Here is a 16,016-nt window from a genome sequence, read left to right on the forward strand (position 1 = left end):
CATGCAGCTGGTGATGCAGAAAATGTCTACATGTTTTGTTTTTTTTTAACATTCTGTTCTACCTGTTTTACACTGCTGGAACTTCAGTTACTAGAACACAGACCAGAAAACTGATTATGGTTACATTATTAGGCCGTTTATCAAACAGGATATCTATTCAATCAATAAAATTAATTTCACTTTAATCTGGTGGCAAACTAAACTGATTTCCATGTCTAATTTATTAGGTTGTGAGACAGAGTTAGAGTCAAACACACAGAGTAACCTCTAATGCTTTAATAGATGCATTTTAAAGGTTTCAAGCTCTAATGTGTGGCTGCTTGGTCGGAAATAAAAAACAGCAAAGATATTAACATGTTTACTTTACTCCTCAGTATGCTAATAATGATCATGAACTCAGTAGATCTGGGGATTTTCTGCAGCATTGCATTTTCTTGTATTCCTGTAAGCGGCAGTGTTGCATTTTACTGTGATATTTACATGTTTTTTACGGAGTAAAATGTCTCTGATTGGAATGAGTGGTGCTAAATCGAACCATTTTTGTGCAGAAGAGTCAAACGATGTGGGCAAACGCCGCCCCTTTTACGTGAGCGTGCAAGCAGAAAGCTTAAGTTTATCTCTGATTGGGGTTTAAAGTATTGTTAAGCCAGCAGACACAAAGAAAACCTGGCTGTGTAGAACTAATATACACCTTAGGATGCATTAGTGTATGTGTTTATTAAGGCTGACATGCCTGCATAGCATGAACACTGTGCTTGTATTATAATCCCTATTCTGAACTTTTTAGATCTTGCCCCGGACATTCATCACCTGTGTTATATTAACAAAAATTTACAATGAAAACTAAAAAAAACAAATAAAAACCAAGAAAACTAGCACTATGTGGAAACTGTAAAACTAAACAACGTGGAAAAAATAAACGAACCCACTGAAGCCTATAGGAGGTTTCGGCAGTCTAAGACAAAAATATCTATAACTTTTGTGTGGCCATCAGTAATTTGAGTCAGACTTAAAATAATTGTAAACCTGCTGTTTCGATCTCTAAAAACACTACTAACAGTTACATGCGTGACACAGCTTCCCTTTATCAGCTTTTTGGTTTGCTTTTTTAAGTAGCTGTGTGTGTTCTTGCACCGTATTATCAGAATGAAGCACATAAAACAAAAAAAAAAGCTGTGCTTACCTTGACTGCATTTCCACGAATGAATTTCTTGATAGTGGAGAACAGGCCTGTCTCATTCTTCTGCATTTTGCCTCGACCTCTCACCGGCGATGGCTCCACTTCACAGTGTTTCCTTTTGGCCTGGGACGGGTGGGTTTGATGGCCTACGCTCGGCTGCTGAGGAGCTTTACGCACTCTCAGCTTCATCATGTACCAACGTCACATAGAAAAATCTGACAAGGAAGGAAAACATGGAGTTAAGTCGACTGAGCGGTTTTGACACTGCACTTCAAACACAAAGGGTAGACACTCAATCCTTTGTGTTATAACAGTAAACATAATCCATCCATAAATGGTAAAAAAAAAGAAAAAAAAAAAAGTGTGCTTTGCCACTCTGACAGGAATCGTGCATGTCCCCATTACTTATGACCAAAAATGCAAGTTACACTCAAGTACATGAAACTCCCCCCCCCCAAGAAAAACCCCTCAAAAAACCTAGACTGTGATAAAAACATAAAAATTATCACTATTTTAATTGTTTTTTTAATTTGTAAAAAAGGTGTTTTAATTTACTTGAGTATCAAAAGGGCTTTTGTTTACCAAAAGGTCAGAAACAGCAGGAAATTGCACAAGTTCCTCTCCAACCATGTGCCTAAAAATCCTGATAGGTTTTCAGATCTGCTGCCCAGCCAATATCATACAAGACAAGACTTTTTACATAAACACAAAGCAAACCTTTCTTATCCTGACAAGGACTTGTGCTGAGCAGGATATAGCAACTTCTCTCTTCGGCAGACAAACTGTGTCAGGGTTTTTCCTGGCTAAAAAAAAAAAAAAAAAAAAAAAAAAGAAAAAAAAAAAGAAATTGGCCTTTGGGCGTTACTATGCAAGTACAGCAAGGGCTAAGACTCTGAGTTACTTCATCTATGTTCTTTCTTGCTTATTTTCTAAACAAAATAATACTAAAAAAATAAAAATACACCACAAAGCTAACCATCTTTTTTAAGCTCTACCCAAAAACCTCTTTAATGTGTTTCAGGGTTGTTTTTTTTTGTTTTTTTTATAAATGCACGAAAAACACTGATGCAGCTTCTAAATTCCCCTCAGTTTCCAACGCAAATTCTTGTTTTATGAAATACATGTAAATACAGGTCACATACGTTGACATGACTGTGTGTGGTTCTAGTTTACTATAGCAAAGAAGCAAGTTCCTAAAGTTGTATTTATTTATGTTTACAGTTTTCACATCCTCATTCTGTCTCCCTTCGCAGATACAGTCAAATGCGTTTTTATTGGCGTGCTAAAGCTGTGCAACGAAAACCCACGATTTATGGACACTTCACCAATCTAGTCAAAATGTGTGCAGACAATTGAGTAACTTAAGGAAGCTCATCAAATTAGTTCAGATGAAACGCATACCTTTGCCCTTTTTTTTTTTTTAGCTGTCACGGCCACTCGACTCCGGTATAAATGAAAGAAAAGTTATGAAAACAAAAAATTCGTGTAAGCCGGACCGGTCAGCGGAGTGGGTGGTAAACAGCAGAAGTTAGCAAAAATATGAAGCTTTCGGGTTATCCGAGGTTAGCTGCTGCTTAGAGGATAGGCTTTGTGTTTATATATGTTTGCTAAGTTGTTGCTGAATGAGATCTGACAGCAAACAGCACCGCTGTCTGTCGTTATGTAACATCAGACGGGCTGCCTTAACGCCAACGACGTCAGCTACCGCTAACGTTAGCCAACCGCTGACATTTAGCATCAATACTACACAGACAACACCGCTCTGACGCTGATGCCCCGCATTATTTGGCCCACCGCCGACTTTACGCAGTCAGAACTGACACCTGTAGGCTTAACAGAACTGTTGTTAATGCTAGCATAAAACAGGCGCTGTCTGTCAGTGGGTTCTGTGGCTAACGTTAACCAAACTATAGTTAGCTTGCAAGCTAACAAAACGCCAAAGGCAGCAAAAGCCATTTCGTGACATTACTCCCTCCGCTTCAAAAAACTCCTCTAGTGTGTCTTCCGACAGCATATCTATAGGTAATATTGAAATTACTCTTTAATCCTTCAGTGAAATAAAGGTAATTAAAGCAAACTTCGCTGTGGCTAACGCGTCATTTTGTTCGCTCCCGTAACCATCTTTAGCAATTGAGACTACGCCCCCTTCGGTAGCCAACGTTAGCTGCTAGCTAGCAGGAGTCAGGCTTTCACGGGGGGACAAGCCTTTTTGTTTACATGTTGACGTTGTTCGATGCTTACCGATGATCTAGGAAGCTCTTCAAAACGTCCCGCAGCGTTGTCAGCTCTCGGCCACGACCGTGGCGGCCACGGACAAAGATCGGGCCGTGGTTGTTGCCGCCAGCTGTGTCCGTCGCTCAGTAGCTAGTCACAGATCGACCATGTCTGCGGACGCCATTTCCCGCCTCATCACAAACATAACGTTGCGGTGCGCAGAAGAATGTGACACACACGTAGGTGAACCAACGTGGCGAGCGCAGTCAACAGGAAAATGGCTTTAGTATGTGCGCAGCTGGACCCGGGCTCTCCGTCACACTTTATCCCTGCTGGTGCTGTTGTGTGACTGCAAGAATCCTGTATTAATTAAGCCGAATCTGAACGTTTGGACTGCAAATTGGCATTTTTTGTAGGACAGTGGCCAGGATGGTTCAGACGTTTTAAGACTTTCAAAAATCTTGCAAGCAAAAAACAAAAACAAAATCCCAAAACAAAAGCAGCTTCTCCACATTATACTGTATAATTTGACTGTATAAAGCAGGCTCAGCTTTTAGTCAAATTTAGATCATCTCTTGTTGGGGAAAAAAAAATAAAAATCAAATAAGTAGGAAAGGAGCAAAAATGAAAGTGAATTAAACTTGGCATTTAACCAAACTCTGGACATCCATGAAATCCGAGACAGTCATTTAAATATCCCTGCAAGTTTCCGACATTTATTGATGTTTTTAACGCTGACATTAAATTGCTGCTGGAAAGGTGATCACGAACTGAAGACATATTCTGCCAGTTTGCAATAAGAAGTGTAGTCCTGCTGATGACCTTTAACATGCAGAGAGAAGAATAAAGAGTAGTCTGTTTGAATCCAGTGACCCAGGTCTCTGGATTTTGCAAATTAAATCCAACTTTTATACAAGTACACATCAAAGTCTATTGATAGTGATCAGGTAAAACAGATGATTCAGATTATGCAAAAGTGCTATCAAAAGTGTCTTCATCTGAGAGCCCATCATATTCTTATTTCAGAGGACATACGGGCAATTTTACACAAGTGTGCAATTAAATTTTGGCCTCCCTCCCGTGTCTGAAAACCGCTTTTCAGATTTAACCATTTCAAATCAAAGCTGCTCATTAAAGTCCAATATTGTAATTTTATGAAGTAATAATTAATGCAATAACAAAACAATTCATTTGTTGTTTCATATTATCCTGCAATAACAGTCTGACGTGAGGTTTCATAAGCTTCAGTCATTTTAATGATTATAGGATATTTTTTTGTTTTAATACAATGAAGCTAGCGTTGACTAGCCACCAAGATGTTTCCGCCTCAGTTGAGAACTAATAAAAAAAAAAAAAAAAAATCATCATGTACAAAACTCTACTTCAGACACTGATGTCTAAATGCAAGAAAAAGCACTTGTTGTAGCCTTCATGTTAATGTTCAAACACACCAAATGGCAAATCCTACACAATGTGTGGTAGCTTGATTAGTTTAAAACTCTAAATAAAGCCAAAGACTTGAACACATCTCACGCACAATGACTAAACTGTACACATGTGCACGGTTTTAAATGTAGCAATCTGGGAAAGAGTAATATTTATATGCTGTGCTTAAAGGCTACCCTGAAATAATCTGAATTTAGAGTTGGTTTTTTAATGTCACTATATAAATTTTGCCAATGCCGACCAACTATAACTGAAAAAAACAAAACAACAACAAAACAAAACACCAGAGGTGTGGAGTAAGAGTGTTCTACAAACTTTTGTTCTCGGTCCCTTATAAAAGCCCCATCTCTGGCTTATGAAAGCATCTCGACCGGCCATTCATTGGGCTGTCAAAAGTACCAATAAACAAAATATAACAAAAAAACAAAACAAAACAAAACACCCCCCCCCCAAAAAAAAACCCAGCTCATCTATGAGCAGTTTAGACCCACTCCATCATTCCAGTCGTTTAATTCCACAGTAATATCAAAAACGCTACTTAAATGAGCTTTTCTGTGAGACCGATTAATCATGATGTTCAAAACATTCACATTACTCCTTTATCCATATGCGTGTCCACCCTTGGGTAGATGATTACGCAATGAATTTCCTTTCAGATTCAAACTGAAGACGAGGTTTCATTTCATCCCAAGATGCATGATTTTCCTGTAAGGTCCCGGTCCGCCCCACAGCCCCCTGTCGTGAGACAAATAAAGACAAAGCTGTTGTTGTAGCGGCTTAACTGCTGCTAATTAACTGCTGTTAATGAACTGTAAACATACCTAAGAAGGCCATGCCAATAGAGGTGAGGCATCACATCTGCTTTCATGTGGTACATTAATTGCCTCTCCTTGGCTTGGTTGAAGGGGAACGTTTCCAGCGGTTGTCCATTGTAGTCGAACTCTGCCAGGATTACTGTGTTGTAGCTTGTGACCAAGGGACATGAAGTATACCCATCATACTAAATAAACAAGAAAAGGACAGATTATCAGTTTGTGTTTTTTTCAGTAGACGTATTTCCTAAGAAGCAGCTTTACCATATAGAAAATTAAACACATGAATCATAGCTGTCACACTTACCTTCTTATCTGGTTTTTCTTTTTTCAATATTTTGCTGATAGTTCGGCTCAAGACGGCAGACTGTGCCGCTAAAAACAAACAAACAAAAAGAGTTTAAATTCTGCTTATATCCAACAGGTCCTTATTCGATAAACTGAATTACACCAGCATGTTTATCTTGGTCAAGTTTGCTGGAAGCTGTTGTAGGTCCTAAAATGCACACCATCATTGAGGTGACCTGCACATACTGACAAATACAAAGCTCAACCAAAAACAAAAGTCACATTTTGTTGGACTATCTTTAGCTCTGATAAGCTTGTGCAACACCACAACATTCATTTCCATCCAGAGTTACATTCCTTTTTTTGTAAAGAGCTTCCATTGATGATGGGATTAAACTGTTCTCCAGCACATCCTGAAAGTCTGGACTCTGTTGTGGCCAATCCAGGGCAAACAATGTCCCATGCTCCCTCAACCATTGTTCTACAATTTGAGCCAAATAAATTGTTTCCATTTTTAAGTATGTAGAAGAAAATACGCCATTGATGGAAAAGCCTGGTCATTCAGTCTTTACTTTTGGACACACAATGTTGCTGAAACTGACCAACTGAAGCAACCCCAGATCACCACACTGCCCCCACCAAACAAGATAAGTGAATCACTTCACCCACCGATCTTCTTACCCTGTCATACCTGTTGCTCTGGATCAGGGCAAATCCAGTTCAGACCACCTGGGCCTTGCCCATTGCTCCAGAGTCCAACCTCTATTCTCATTTGCAAACTGAAGGTCCCCCAGTCATACGTGGTTTTCTTAAAGCTACACAGCCATTTAGTCAGAATCGCTTGATTTTGCGTTACACTTTGTGTGTGGAAATGCTTTTACCCTGACTCTTAAACATAGCTGTGAGTTTTACTCTTGGTTTTTACCTTCACCAATGAGGTTATTTTTCTCAGTAGAACTTTTGCGTGTTATCAGCTGCATGCAAATGCAGTGACAATGTCACACATTCATTTCAAAGGAGGGCTTCATTTAGTGGTGTTGGGACAGTTTGACTTAACAAGTTGCATTGAGTTGAGTGTTCTCCTTTTGCCTGTCAGTCAAAGCACTTTGCACACACTGTTTTTACCCCTCAGCCATAAAAAGGTCCATGGGGTTTTGTTGTCTCCCTACTTTGCAGACAAAACTGTGTGTGTGGCATGCGCTCACGCAGGTTTGTGAAAGTGATAACTTGATAATGTGCCATTCATACCATAGGTGCATCTACTATGTTTGAATTTCAGTGACCTCAACCTCAAGGTCAGAGGTCACTGGGACTTTGATTCATAAGTGCATCTACTAGGAAGCTGAGGGGTAGCACTGGCAGCTGCCAGTATTGTTATCATTGTTATGTCCTTAGAGGGGTACTACAAAGCAAGTTTAGTGGGTTAGTGAGGTATGTCAGTGCACTGACTTTTAACAGATCATCCTTCAGTTTTCTTCCATTTATTTGATTCATAGTGGTGAGGCAGACTTGAGGCTATCGTAGAGGTCATGGGTAGAGATGGAGTGTACTCTCGACAGGTTGCCTGTCTATTGCAGGGTTGACCCACACAACCATTGACAGTCACACTCAAACCTGCAACCAATTTGGAATCACCATTTAACCTAACATGAATGTGTTTGGATTGTGGGAGGAGGCTAGAGTACCCTGGGAGAGCACACGCAGACACAGAAAAGGCCCCGGGCGGCCAGTGGATTCAAACTTAGAACCTTCATGTTACGAGGTGGCAGTGCTAACCACTGAGCACTGTTCCGCCCCAGAACAGAAGTCACATTTTTTTAATCAAATGTCATCACATGCTTGTAAAACATCCACATTGAGAAATTAAAGATGCGCTTTCTGTGGTAATGTCATGGCAACTGCTTTCAGTGCTGCTAAATATATTTTGCATTGCAACATGTTAGCGATTTGCACACTGAAGAAGTTAAAGCTGTGGAAAAATGTAAATTATGTACATTTGTAACTGTGTGTGTCGTTTCTTTTTAGGTGGAGCAGGATATTCCTGCCAAGCGGAGTCGTATTGATTGTAATCCCGACGGTGATCTCATTACTTCAACACCACAGACTAGAGGTCTCTCTAATAAATCCGTATCCAGAGTTTGCCGGAAAAGTCCAAATAAAGGTATGACAGGCCAGTCTATAGAAGCTGACCATAACAATTCACATATCTTTCATGTATATTCTGCAGTTTTATAGCTCTCAGTCTTAAGAACCCTAAAAATTTTACAATAGTGTCAACAAACTAAAACCATGTCCTTTTTTTTTTTTTTTTTCTTTTTCTTCAAAAGACACCATGACCTGCCATAGTAAACCAATTAAACCAAACGGTAAACTGGAGGCCCCCGTCGACTCAACGAGCAGCCCACCACGCACCACCCTCCTTGGAACCATCTTCTCCCCAGTCTTCAACTTTTTCTCACCAGCAACTAAAACTGGTAAGAAAGTCCACAAGTATTCTGTAGCCGATCCACAGGTAATTTAGGCTGAATTAATAAATAATAAATAAATGATAACAAACAATCATGCTGAAATATCATAAACTGAATGGTTTTAGGGGTTTTTTTCTGAAGAACCAGCGATATATGACTGAAAGCCACATCTTATTTGTATTCCCTCTGTTAAGCCACTCCTGGCTCTGATTCTCCCGGCCAAGCCATGGAGGCAGAGGAAATCATGAAACAGCTGGACATCGAGCAGGCTGAAGAGATGCCGAGCAGCACTCTCACATCCACCCTCACATCCACCGAGGGCATCGCTCCGTGTCACACTGCTCCGATTTTACCACAGAGGCTCCACATTACCTCCGATACAACCATAGAAGAAGGAGAGATCGTCACTGAAACTGACATGCCCCCGTTAACAGGTACGACCACTCACGTTAGGCCTAATCCTCCTTGAATTTAAAACTTAATTCACATAAACAAGGACAACTTCACAGTAGAGGCTTGTTATTTCTCAGAATCATTGCATTTGAATTTCTCTTAAATCTTATGTGTCTCTGTCAGCTCCTGGGTGTATGCCAGATGGCAGCTATCCACACTCATTACCTGCAGTTCCAGCAGAACCCTCATACGATGAGGACTGGGAAGTTTTCGACCCGTAAGTTAATCTAATTTTTTTTTTTTTTTTTTTTTTTTTTTAAAACAAACTCTAAATTTAATATAATTCCTTTCAGTATTAATTAAGTAAACATTAATAGACTTAAATGAATAAGTGCTGCATTGTTGTTAAATTTGAGCTTGCACTTTGGGCAGCAAACCCTGTCTTTGTTGAGTTTTGTGGTGTGATTCCACTTGAAATCACATTCAAGGTGACTTTGTATGCTGGTGTTGAGCTTGTTGTGAAACTTTCAGCCACCAGGTGGCAGAAAAACCACACTTTTAAGTCTGTGCATTGCTCTGCGTTTACTTCACTGGAGGATACTGTTTGCTCATCCCCGATTCCCCCAGTGAAGATTAAATATTCTCTTTGTTTTACTTTATTTTTTTTATCCAACATCTATAAAAGAAACAGTAAATGAATTGTATTACTATCAAAGGTTCAACTGGGACATTTAAATACTTGTGATTTTTGACTGTTGATATATTTCCTTTTGGTTTCTTTAAATTCGAGGTACTTCTTCATCAAGCACGTGCCTCCGCTGACAGAAGAGCAGTTAACACGCAAACCGGCGCTGCCTTTAAAAACACGCAGCACACCAGAGTTTTCTCTTGTCCTTGATCTGGTAAGCAGCGAAATGTCCCTTATGCTTTCATCTCAAAATAAAATTTAAAAAAAAGACTCAAATTAAAGACAAATTATTTTTATTTTATTGTTGTTTTTTTTCTTCTCTTGCTTCCAGGATGAAACTCTGGTTCATTGTAGTTTGAATGAGCTCGAAGATGCAGCTCTGACATTCCCCGTGCTTTTTCAAGATGTAATATACCAGGTACAGGTTCAGCATCATTCCCAAGTTTAAGAAACTCACTTTTTATGGCAGTTCCTAAACCTTCTGTCTCTTGATCTATTTTTTCTTTTTTTAAACCTGCAGGTGTATGTTCGGTTGAGGCCCTTTTTCAGAGAGTTTCTCGAGCGCATGTCTCAGTTGTACGAGGTAAGAAGCATCTTTTGTTAGAGTGCATACGTTTGTTTAGTCTGGCCTCCTCTCAGATTCAGTATTAGTCATTTATTGCTGTCCATTAAAATTTCAGATTATTCTCTTCACTGCTTCAAAGAAGGTCTATGCTGACAAGTTGCTCAACATCCTGGATCCGAAAAAACAGTTAGTAAGGTCAGTGGGAACGTGCATCCAAAGATGAACTCTGCCTGCTTTGTAAGATGTCTGTTAGCTGTAGAGTAAGAGAGGAAATGAACAGGATACAAACCTGTATTCATTCCATCAGAGTTCACCAGCTTTATTCTGTAGTCATCCTTAGGAGAAGATCCAAGATGAACATTTAAAATATCGCTCTTGACACAGGAAAAAAAAAAGGAACTTCCTTGCTTTTTATACCAGGTGTACTATCCAGTATTCAAGTTCTTCGTGTTTCCTTTTCCAGTAAAACTAACAGCAGGTTTTCTTTACTGGAAAAGCCATAAAGCTCCTCCCCCTTCCTGATTGTGTTGATTTTGTAAACAAATCCTTTGAAGATTTGTGTTTGGACTTCTCAGCAAGCTCCATTGTTGTTTAGAAGAGGTTCAGTTTATCAGGCGACCAGCTTGGTTGTGTGTCGCTCCTAAGCAGAGCCTATGCACAGCTCTGGAGAGTCATGAGGGGAAAAAAAATCAGTATTCCCCAACTAGTAAGGCTTCCGGCTGTTTCGTGTATCTGAACGGCAGCAAAACTTTGAGCTCCCATCTTTACATCCTCTAATTGCACCTACACCGCAGCTAAAGCCACTCTTTTATTAGCACTTGCTCCGACCCAGCCAGTCAGGATGCTGATTAAACATGGACCTAAACCTAAAAAAGCCAGAAAGGATGTATCAGATGACGATGTTAGCAACGAACTCCAAACCGAGAAGATGGAAGAAGCTGGCGCCCAACAGACCAAGACTAGTGTTCTGGCCGCAATTGAGTTGCAAGTGATTATTGGGGTTGCTGGTAGTCACTGGAAAAACAGTTGCTTAAGGTCCAGTCACACAGGTTTGCAGAGTGGTTAGTAACTTCCTGGCAACAACCTGTTGCTAGCATAAATGTGCATTCCCCAACTGATTGGCAAAACCCTCTTTGTGATTGCTTTGGCAGCTGCAGTTGTAGTTTGCATGGAAGTTATGGACCTCTCTACAAATGCTGTTCAGCAGCTCTGCTGGCTGTAGTGAAGCTGTGAAAAGTGTAACACAAACCAGAAATTGAGATCATTTGCCTTCAAAATAAAAGTTTGAGGGCAATGTTGCCTGTAGCACTGAGCCACAAATCATATTTTAAAGACTTTCTCCAATTCTAGTTAGTGTTGCACTTTTCACCATTTTGCTGTTGCTGGACTTGCTTGGACTAAATCTCTTTTTTGCAAATATTATGTATCAAAATAGTGTCTTGTCAATCACGAGTTGTTAGCCAGTAAGCATGCAGTTTCCCAGTCATACCCACCTTGCATTGGTATTTTGGCAAACTGATGGTGGGTGTCATTCATTTATTTATTTATGATTAATATTTGACGGTCATCACTTGCACATAAACATGCAGCTTATATCATTTTTCTCACTCATTCAAGCACAACCAGCATTTGGTCCTCTCAGCGTGTCCAGTGTTTCATGAATATATTATTCTGAAAGCACCATTCACTCCCTTTTCATTGTTTCAAACAAACAGATCTGAAATGCCTGTCGGGACGCTTGCATTTGTTTTATTTTTATTTTTTCATGAAACATTTATTAATTTCTTTTCCTTCTGTCACCTTACCTCCAACCTCGGGACAAATGCACAGTGTAAATCATTTGTGTATTTTTTGCTTTGACCCTTTGAATTTTTCTGTAAGCATCACTAACTTCACCAGAGCTCTTCTTCCTTTGGTGTTGTTTTCTCAGAATAAATCTGTCATGCTGCATTTTTCTTTTTTGCTTTCTTTCTTTTAGACATAGACTATTTCGTGAGCACTGTGTGTGCGTTCAAGGAAATTACATTAAAGACCTAAACATTCTCGGGCGGGATCTTTCCAAAACTGTAATAATCGACAACTCACCCCAAGCCTTTGCTTATCAGGTAAAGTTCTTACACCAGAAATTATTTTCTTATTAGTTGTTTATTTGTTTTTTTTTTTTTAAATGAATGAATTCATTTTAAACTGCACTTTTATCCATGATTTTGTGTCACATTGATCTAAACACGCGTTTTTGTTTCTTTCAGCTTTCCAATGGAATCCCCATTGAGAGCTGGTTTGTGGATAGAAATGACAACGAGCTTCTAAAGCTTATTCCTTTCCTCGAGAAACTTGTGGAGCTGGTATGTACTTGGACTTGTAAATATTTGCATCTGTGCATTCACACCAGTGGAAAATAACCACAGCTGGCAGTCTGCTGTCACTGTTCCACCCACTCTTCACCACACACAGAGTTAGCTGTGTAATAAACTTACCAGTTTTATATTTAGTGTTGCTAATAGAGAACATATAAACAAATATGTGTAAATTATTTAAACAAACCAGTTAAGTTTCTTACTTTGCTACTGATTCATTTAACTGAGTTTCAGTCTGTATATCTGCATTGGTTCATGGTTTGAAAACCACTGCACTTTACCAACAAAATGCTGCGTATGGCTGCTGAAATCGCAAATTTTGATTGGCTAGAAAGCTGTAGTCTAACTCTTGGTTAGATAACAGCTGTCAGTCAGCTGTCGATGGCTTAATTTGGTGCCAGGTTTAGTTTTGTGACCAATGCATTTAACCACAAAAAAGGGAAGTGTCAACTCAGTCAACAACACTCACATTTTAATATTAGAGTTTTTTTTCAAAGCTTTGTAAGTGTATAAACCCAGTCAGCAAAGAGAAGGTGGTCTGAGAGGAAGTGCAACCAAAAAAGAGCAGAAAGTAAAATGGTGCAGAGAAGTTTTAGGTAATGTGAGTAAAGCAGAGGAAGACTGACGTGAGAGGCAAACATTGCTATTAACACAGCACTGTGTAACATTAACTCTGCTGGATTGACATGCTCAGTAATATCATGATTAGAGCTGGGCAATAAAACGATAACATTATCATGCAAAAGGTTTACTCAATAGTGATATCAAACATGGTCGGTATAAAATCGATAGAGCTCACTCCATCCATGTTTTGACGGACAACACAAAAGGCCATTGACAATAAGTAGTGCCAAGACAGTCATGTGGGTAGAATAACATCAAAGCCACACAGGTTGGGTTGACGTACACGGGGTAGGAGAGACAGCCGGCAGCAGCACATGAGCTTATGTTTGGGCTGCTGCACGCATTGCGCTAAAAGCTCGGGCAAGGTAAAAGACAACATGGCAACAGAAAATGAAAACTCAGAACAGAGCAGCGTGCGCTCCAACACTGCAAACTGTGTTGAAAGCAGGTTTCCACAAAGGCCAGGTGACAAGGCATGATGCCAGTAAGCAGTCGAAAATGTCAGATTTAAGAAGCTGATTAGAGAAACTGAGCCTGTTACCAACTTCGTGGCTATAAACGTTTCTCTCAGACGACTTTATCCTGCTACATGTGGAGAGAAGAGGGAGAGATGAACAGCTTTTTACTACCACAGCGGATTAGTGGTGGAACGAGTCACACATCTGATCCATGACTGAGGTCTAAGGAACTTGGAAAGAAAAGTGTCTGGACTTCTTTAAGTTGCTTGAAGACGTTTCACCTAGCCCCACCTTATCCTGTAATTTACTGAGGTCAGATGGCCCAGGCTGTGAGTGGGCATTCAAGCGTCTGGCGTCTCACTAGGGGGTCCATTGTCCCTCTTCAGGGGGACACTCCCACAGGGCTTAAATCTGGGACTCTCCACCATTTGACCCTAGAACTGAAGAAGCTTCTTGGATGAGAGGTGAAACGTCTTCAAGCAACTTGGAGAACTCCAGACGCTTTTCTTTCCAAGCTCCTTAGACTACAATGACCTGGATGACTGAGAACCTTCACAGACATCCATGACTGAGACTCCCATTGATACAAAAGTAGAACACAATTGAGTGTTAGTTTTGCTTATGTTCTCCTTTTATGTATATTTGAAAGTTTTTAAAAATTTGTACTGATATGTTTAGTATTTTCTGTTTGTGGAGTTAAAATGCTTTACCTCTATACTGTATTTATTAAATTTTTTTGTTGTAATAGCCGTTTATTTTTTTGGACCTGACCAAAGAATTTAGTGTTGCAGTTCGTTTTTGTTCTTCTGTAACACTTGAAGGTTTTTCTTTGTCAGAAAACCCATGTTACATATTTAAAATACAGTTGCACAATGTTGCAGCGCATTTATCATGTTCAACGGCTCAACCGTAAATTTTAACATCTCATTTTGGTGTAAAAGGGAACCTTTGAACTTTACGGAAGTAGGGATTTTAATTTTAACGTGATATCGACTGATTTGAAAAGAAAATATTGTAGATTCCCCCCCTCCCCCCAATAGCAGCCCAGCTCTAAACACAGTGCATTTAGTGAAAGTTTGTCTTTACTTGTTTCTCGTGCAGAGAAGAAGACATCCTGAATGTGTGATCAAAATGAAATTTTAATAATTTACAGTTTTTAAATCAGTCTCACCTTGTCTGTCTCGTCCCAGAATGAAGACGTCAGACCGCACATCCGAGAGCGGTTTCGTTTGCACGACCTCCTCCCTCCAGACTGAGGTGCTAATGTTCATTTACAAGATCGCAGTGGAAGAAGGAAAAAAACAAATGGACTCATAGAAGGATGTATTCAGTGGATTCAGCTCTGAATGCCAATGTTACATACACAACATTGCCATTATTATAATTTTTTTTTTTTTAAGTCGTACAAAAAAAAGAAAAAAAATGAAAATTATGCCAGAGTCCACAAAAAAAAGTCCTGGATGTTTTTCTACCTACACACACACACACACACACACACACACACACACACACACACACACACACACACACACACACACACACAGTGAAGGCAGACTCAGAGCAGAGGTTTCTTAGCTCACTTGTTTTCAGTGCGACCTTGCAGACGGCCTCCTGGAAGGTATTTTGTCATTTGACAAAACTGAATGTCACACAGTGTTGGATTATAAGGACATTGTTGGTTTCCTCCTGACCTCCAGTGGCCAGTCAAACCTGTAAAATATTCACTCTATTTGCCTGTAAATATATGTACATAATTGTTTTGTTTTTTTTGTTTGTTTGTTTTTTCTCTGAGGTTTTTAAGTCATTTTAGTTTCACTTCAGATTTTAGTATGTACTCTGACTCGGTTGCTTTTTTCTTTTTTTAAACTGATAAAATGTTGTTTTGTTTGAACTTGTTGATAAGCAGCTGCTTTTCTGTTGTATGCCTGCATAATTCCTGTGATGCTTTACTCCATTACATGCAGTCGTCTCTTATAAGGTGCAGTTTAAAAAAAAAAAAGAAAAAAAAGAAGAAGAAAAGAAAAGAAATGAGTGTCTTTGGGAGGAAAAATGTTTCTGAAATAATATTTTAAAGCTATGAAATGTAAGATAGACTAGGGTCTCAAATGAATACCAACCCAATGGCAGAATCTTAATTTTGGAGATTTTTATTTAAGAGTCCGCTTCCGGTTGCGACATTTTGATCGTCCTCTTTGACAGGAGGGGTGGGTGGGAGGGTGGGGTTCAGGCATCTTGCACTTTGACATCCAGCCCTTTGTAAGTTGATGTAAACTCTTGTCACTTTTCTACACAGGTGTGTATCGCCTAAATTTGTTATGTGGGGGGAAAATGAAATTGTAGCACCAGCAAATTGCCAACATGTTTGCTTTGAATCTTCTTTTCCAAGACGTCTTGTATGTGGGATCTTTGATGTAGGAGTCACGAGTTTTATTGACTTATTGAATGATCACTCCTGGTGTATTCAGTGTTACTCAATGGTTTCCTTGAAAATAAATACATTTTTATACGACACAAGGCTTCCTA

At 39.5% G+C, this 16,016-nt stretch overlaps 1 protein-coding gene and 1 long non-coding RNA gene across 2 annotated transcripts; one reads left to right on the plus strand and one right to left on the minus strand.

Moving 5' to 3' along the window:
• Window positions 1-33: 33 nt before the first annotated feature.
• Window positions 34-5,521, minus strand: LOC120729946. Its single transcript, XR_005695025.1, has 2 exons — window positions 3,422-5,521; window positions 34-1,395 (listed from the first exon to the last, which is right to left on the minus strand). It is a non-coding gene; the product is annotated as an uncharacterized LOC120729946 (long non-coding RNA).
• A 2,067-nt stretch (window positions 5,522-7,588) lies between these two features.
• Window positions 7,589-16,004, plus strand: ctdspl2a (CTD (carboxy-terminal domain, RNA polymerase II, polypeptide A) small phosphatase like 2a). Its single transcript, XM_040026883.1, has 12 exons — window positions 7,589-7,621; window positions 7,966-8,101; window positions 8,268-8,414; window positions 8,603-8,842; window positions 8,985-9,078; window positions 9,592-9,703; window positions 9,821-9,907; window positions 10,010-10,072; window positions 10,170-10,249; window positions 12,033-12,159; window positions 12,304-12,399; window positions 14,684-16,004. Exons 1-12 carry the CDS (start codon window positions 7,589-7,591, stop codon window positions 14,747-14,749), a joined length of 1,281 nt encoding a protein of 426 aa, XP_039882817.1. The 3' UTR covers window positions 14,750-16,004.
• Window positions 16,005-16,016: the final 12 nt, after the last annotated feature.

This window comes from Simochromis diagramma, unplaced genomic scaffold (genome assembly GCF_900408965.1).
Source record: "Simochromis diagramma unplaced genomic scaffold, fSimDia1.1 OVJJ01000293.1, whole genome shotgun sequence".
NCBI lineage: Eukaryota > Metazoa > Chordata > Actinopteri > Cichliformes > Cichlidae > Simochromis > Simochromis diagramma.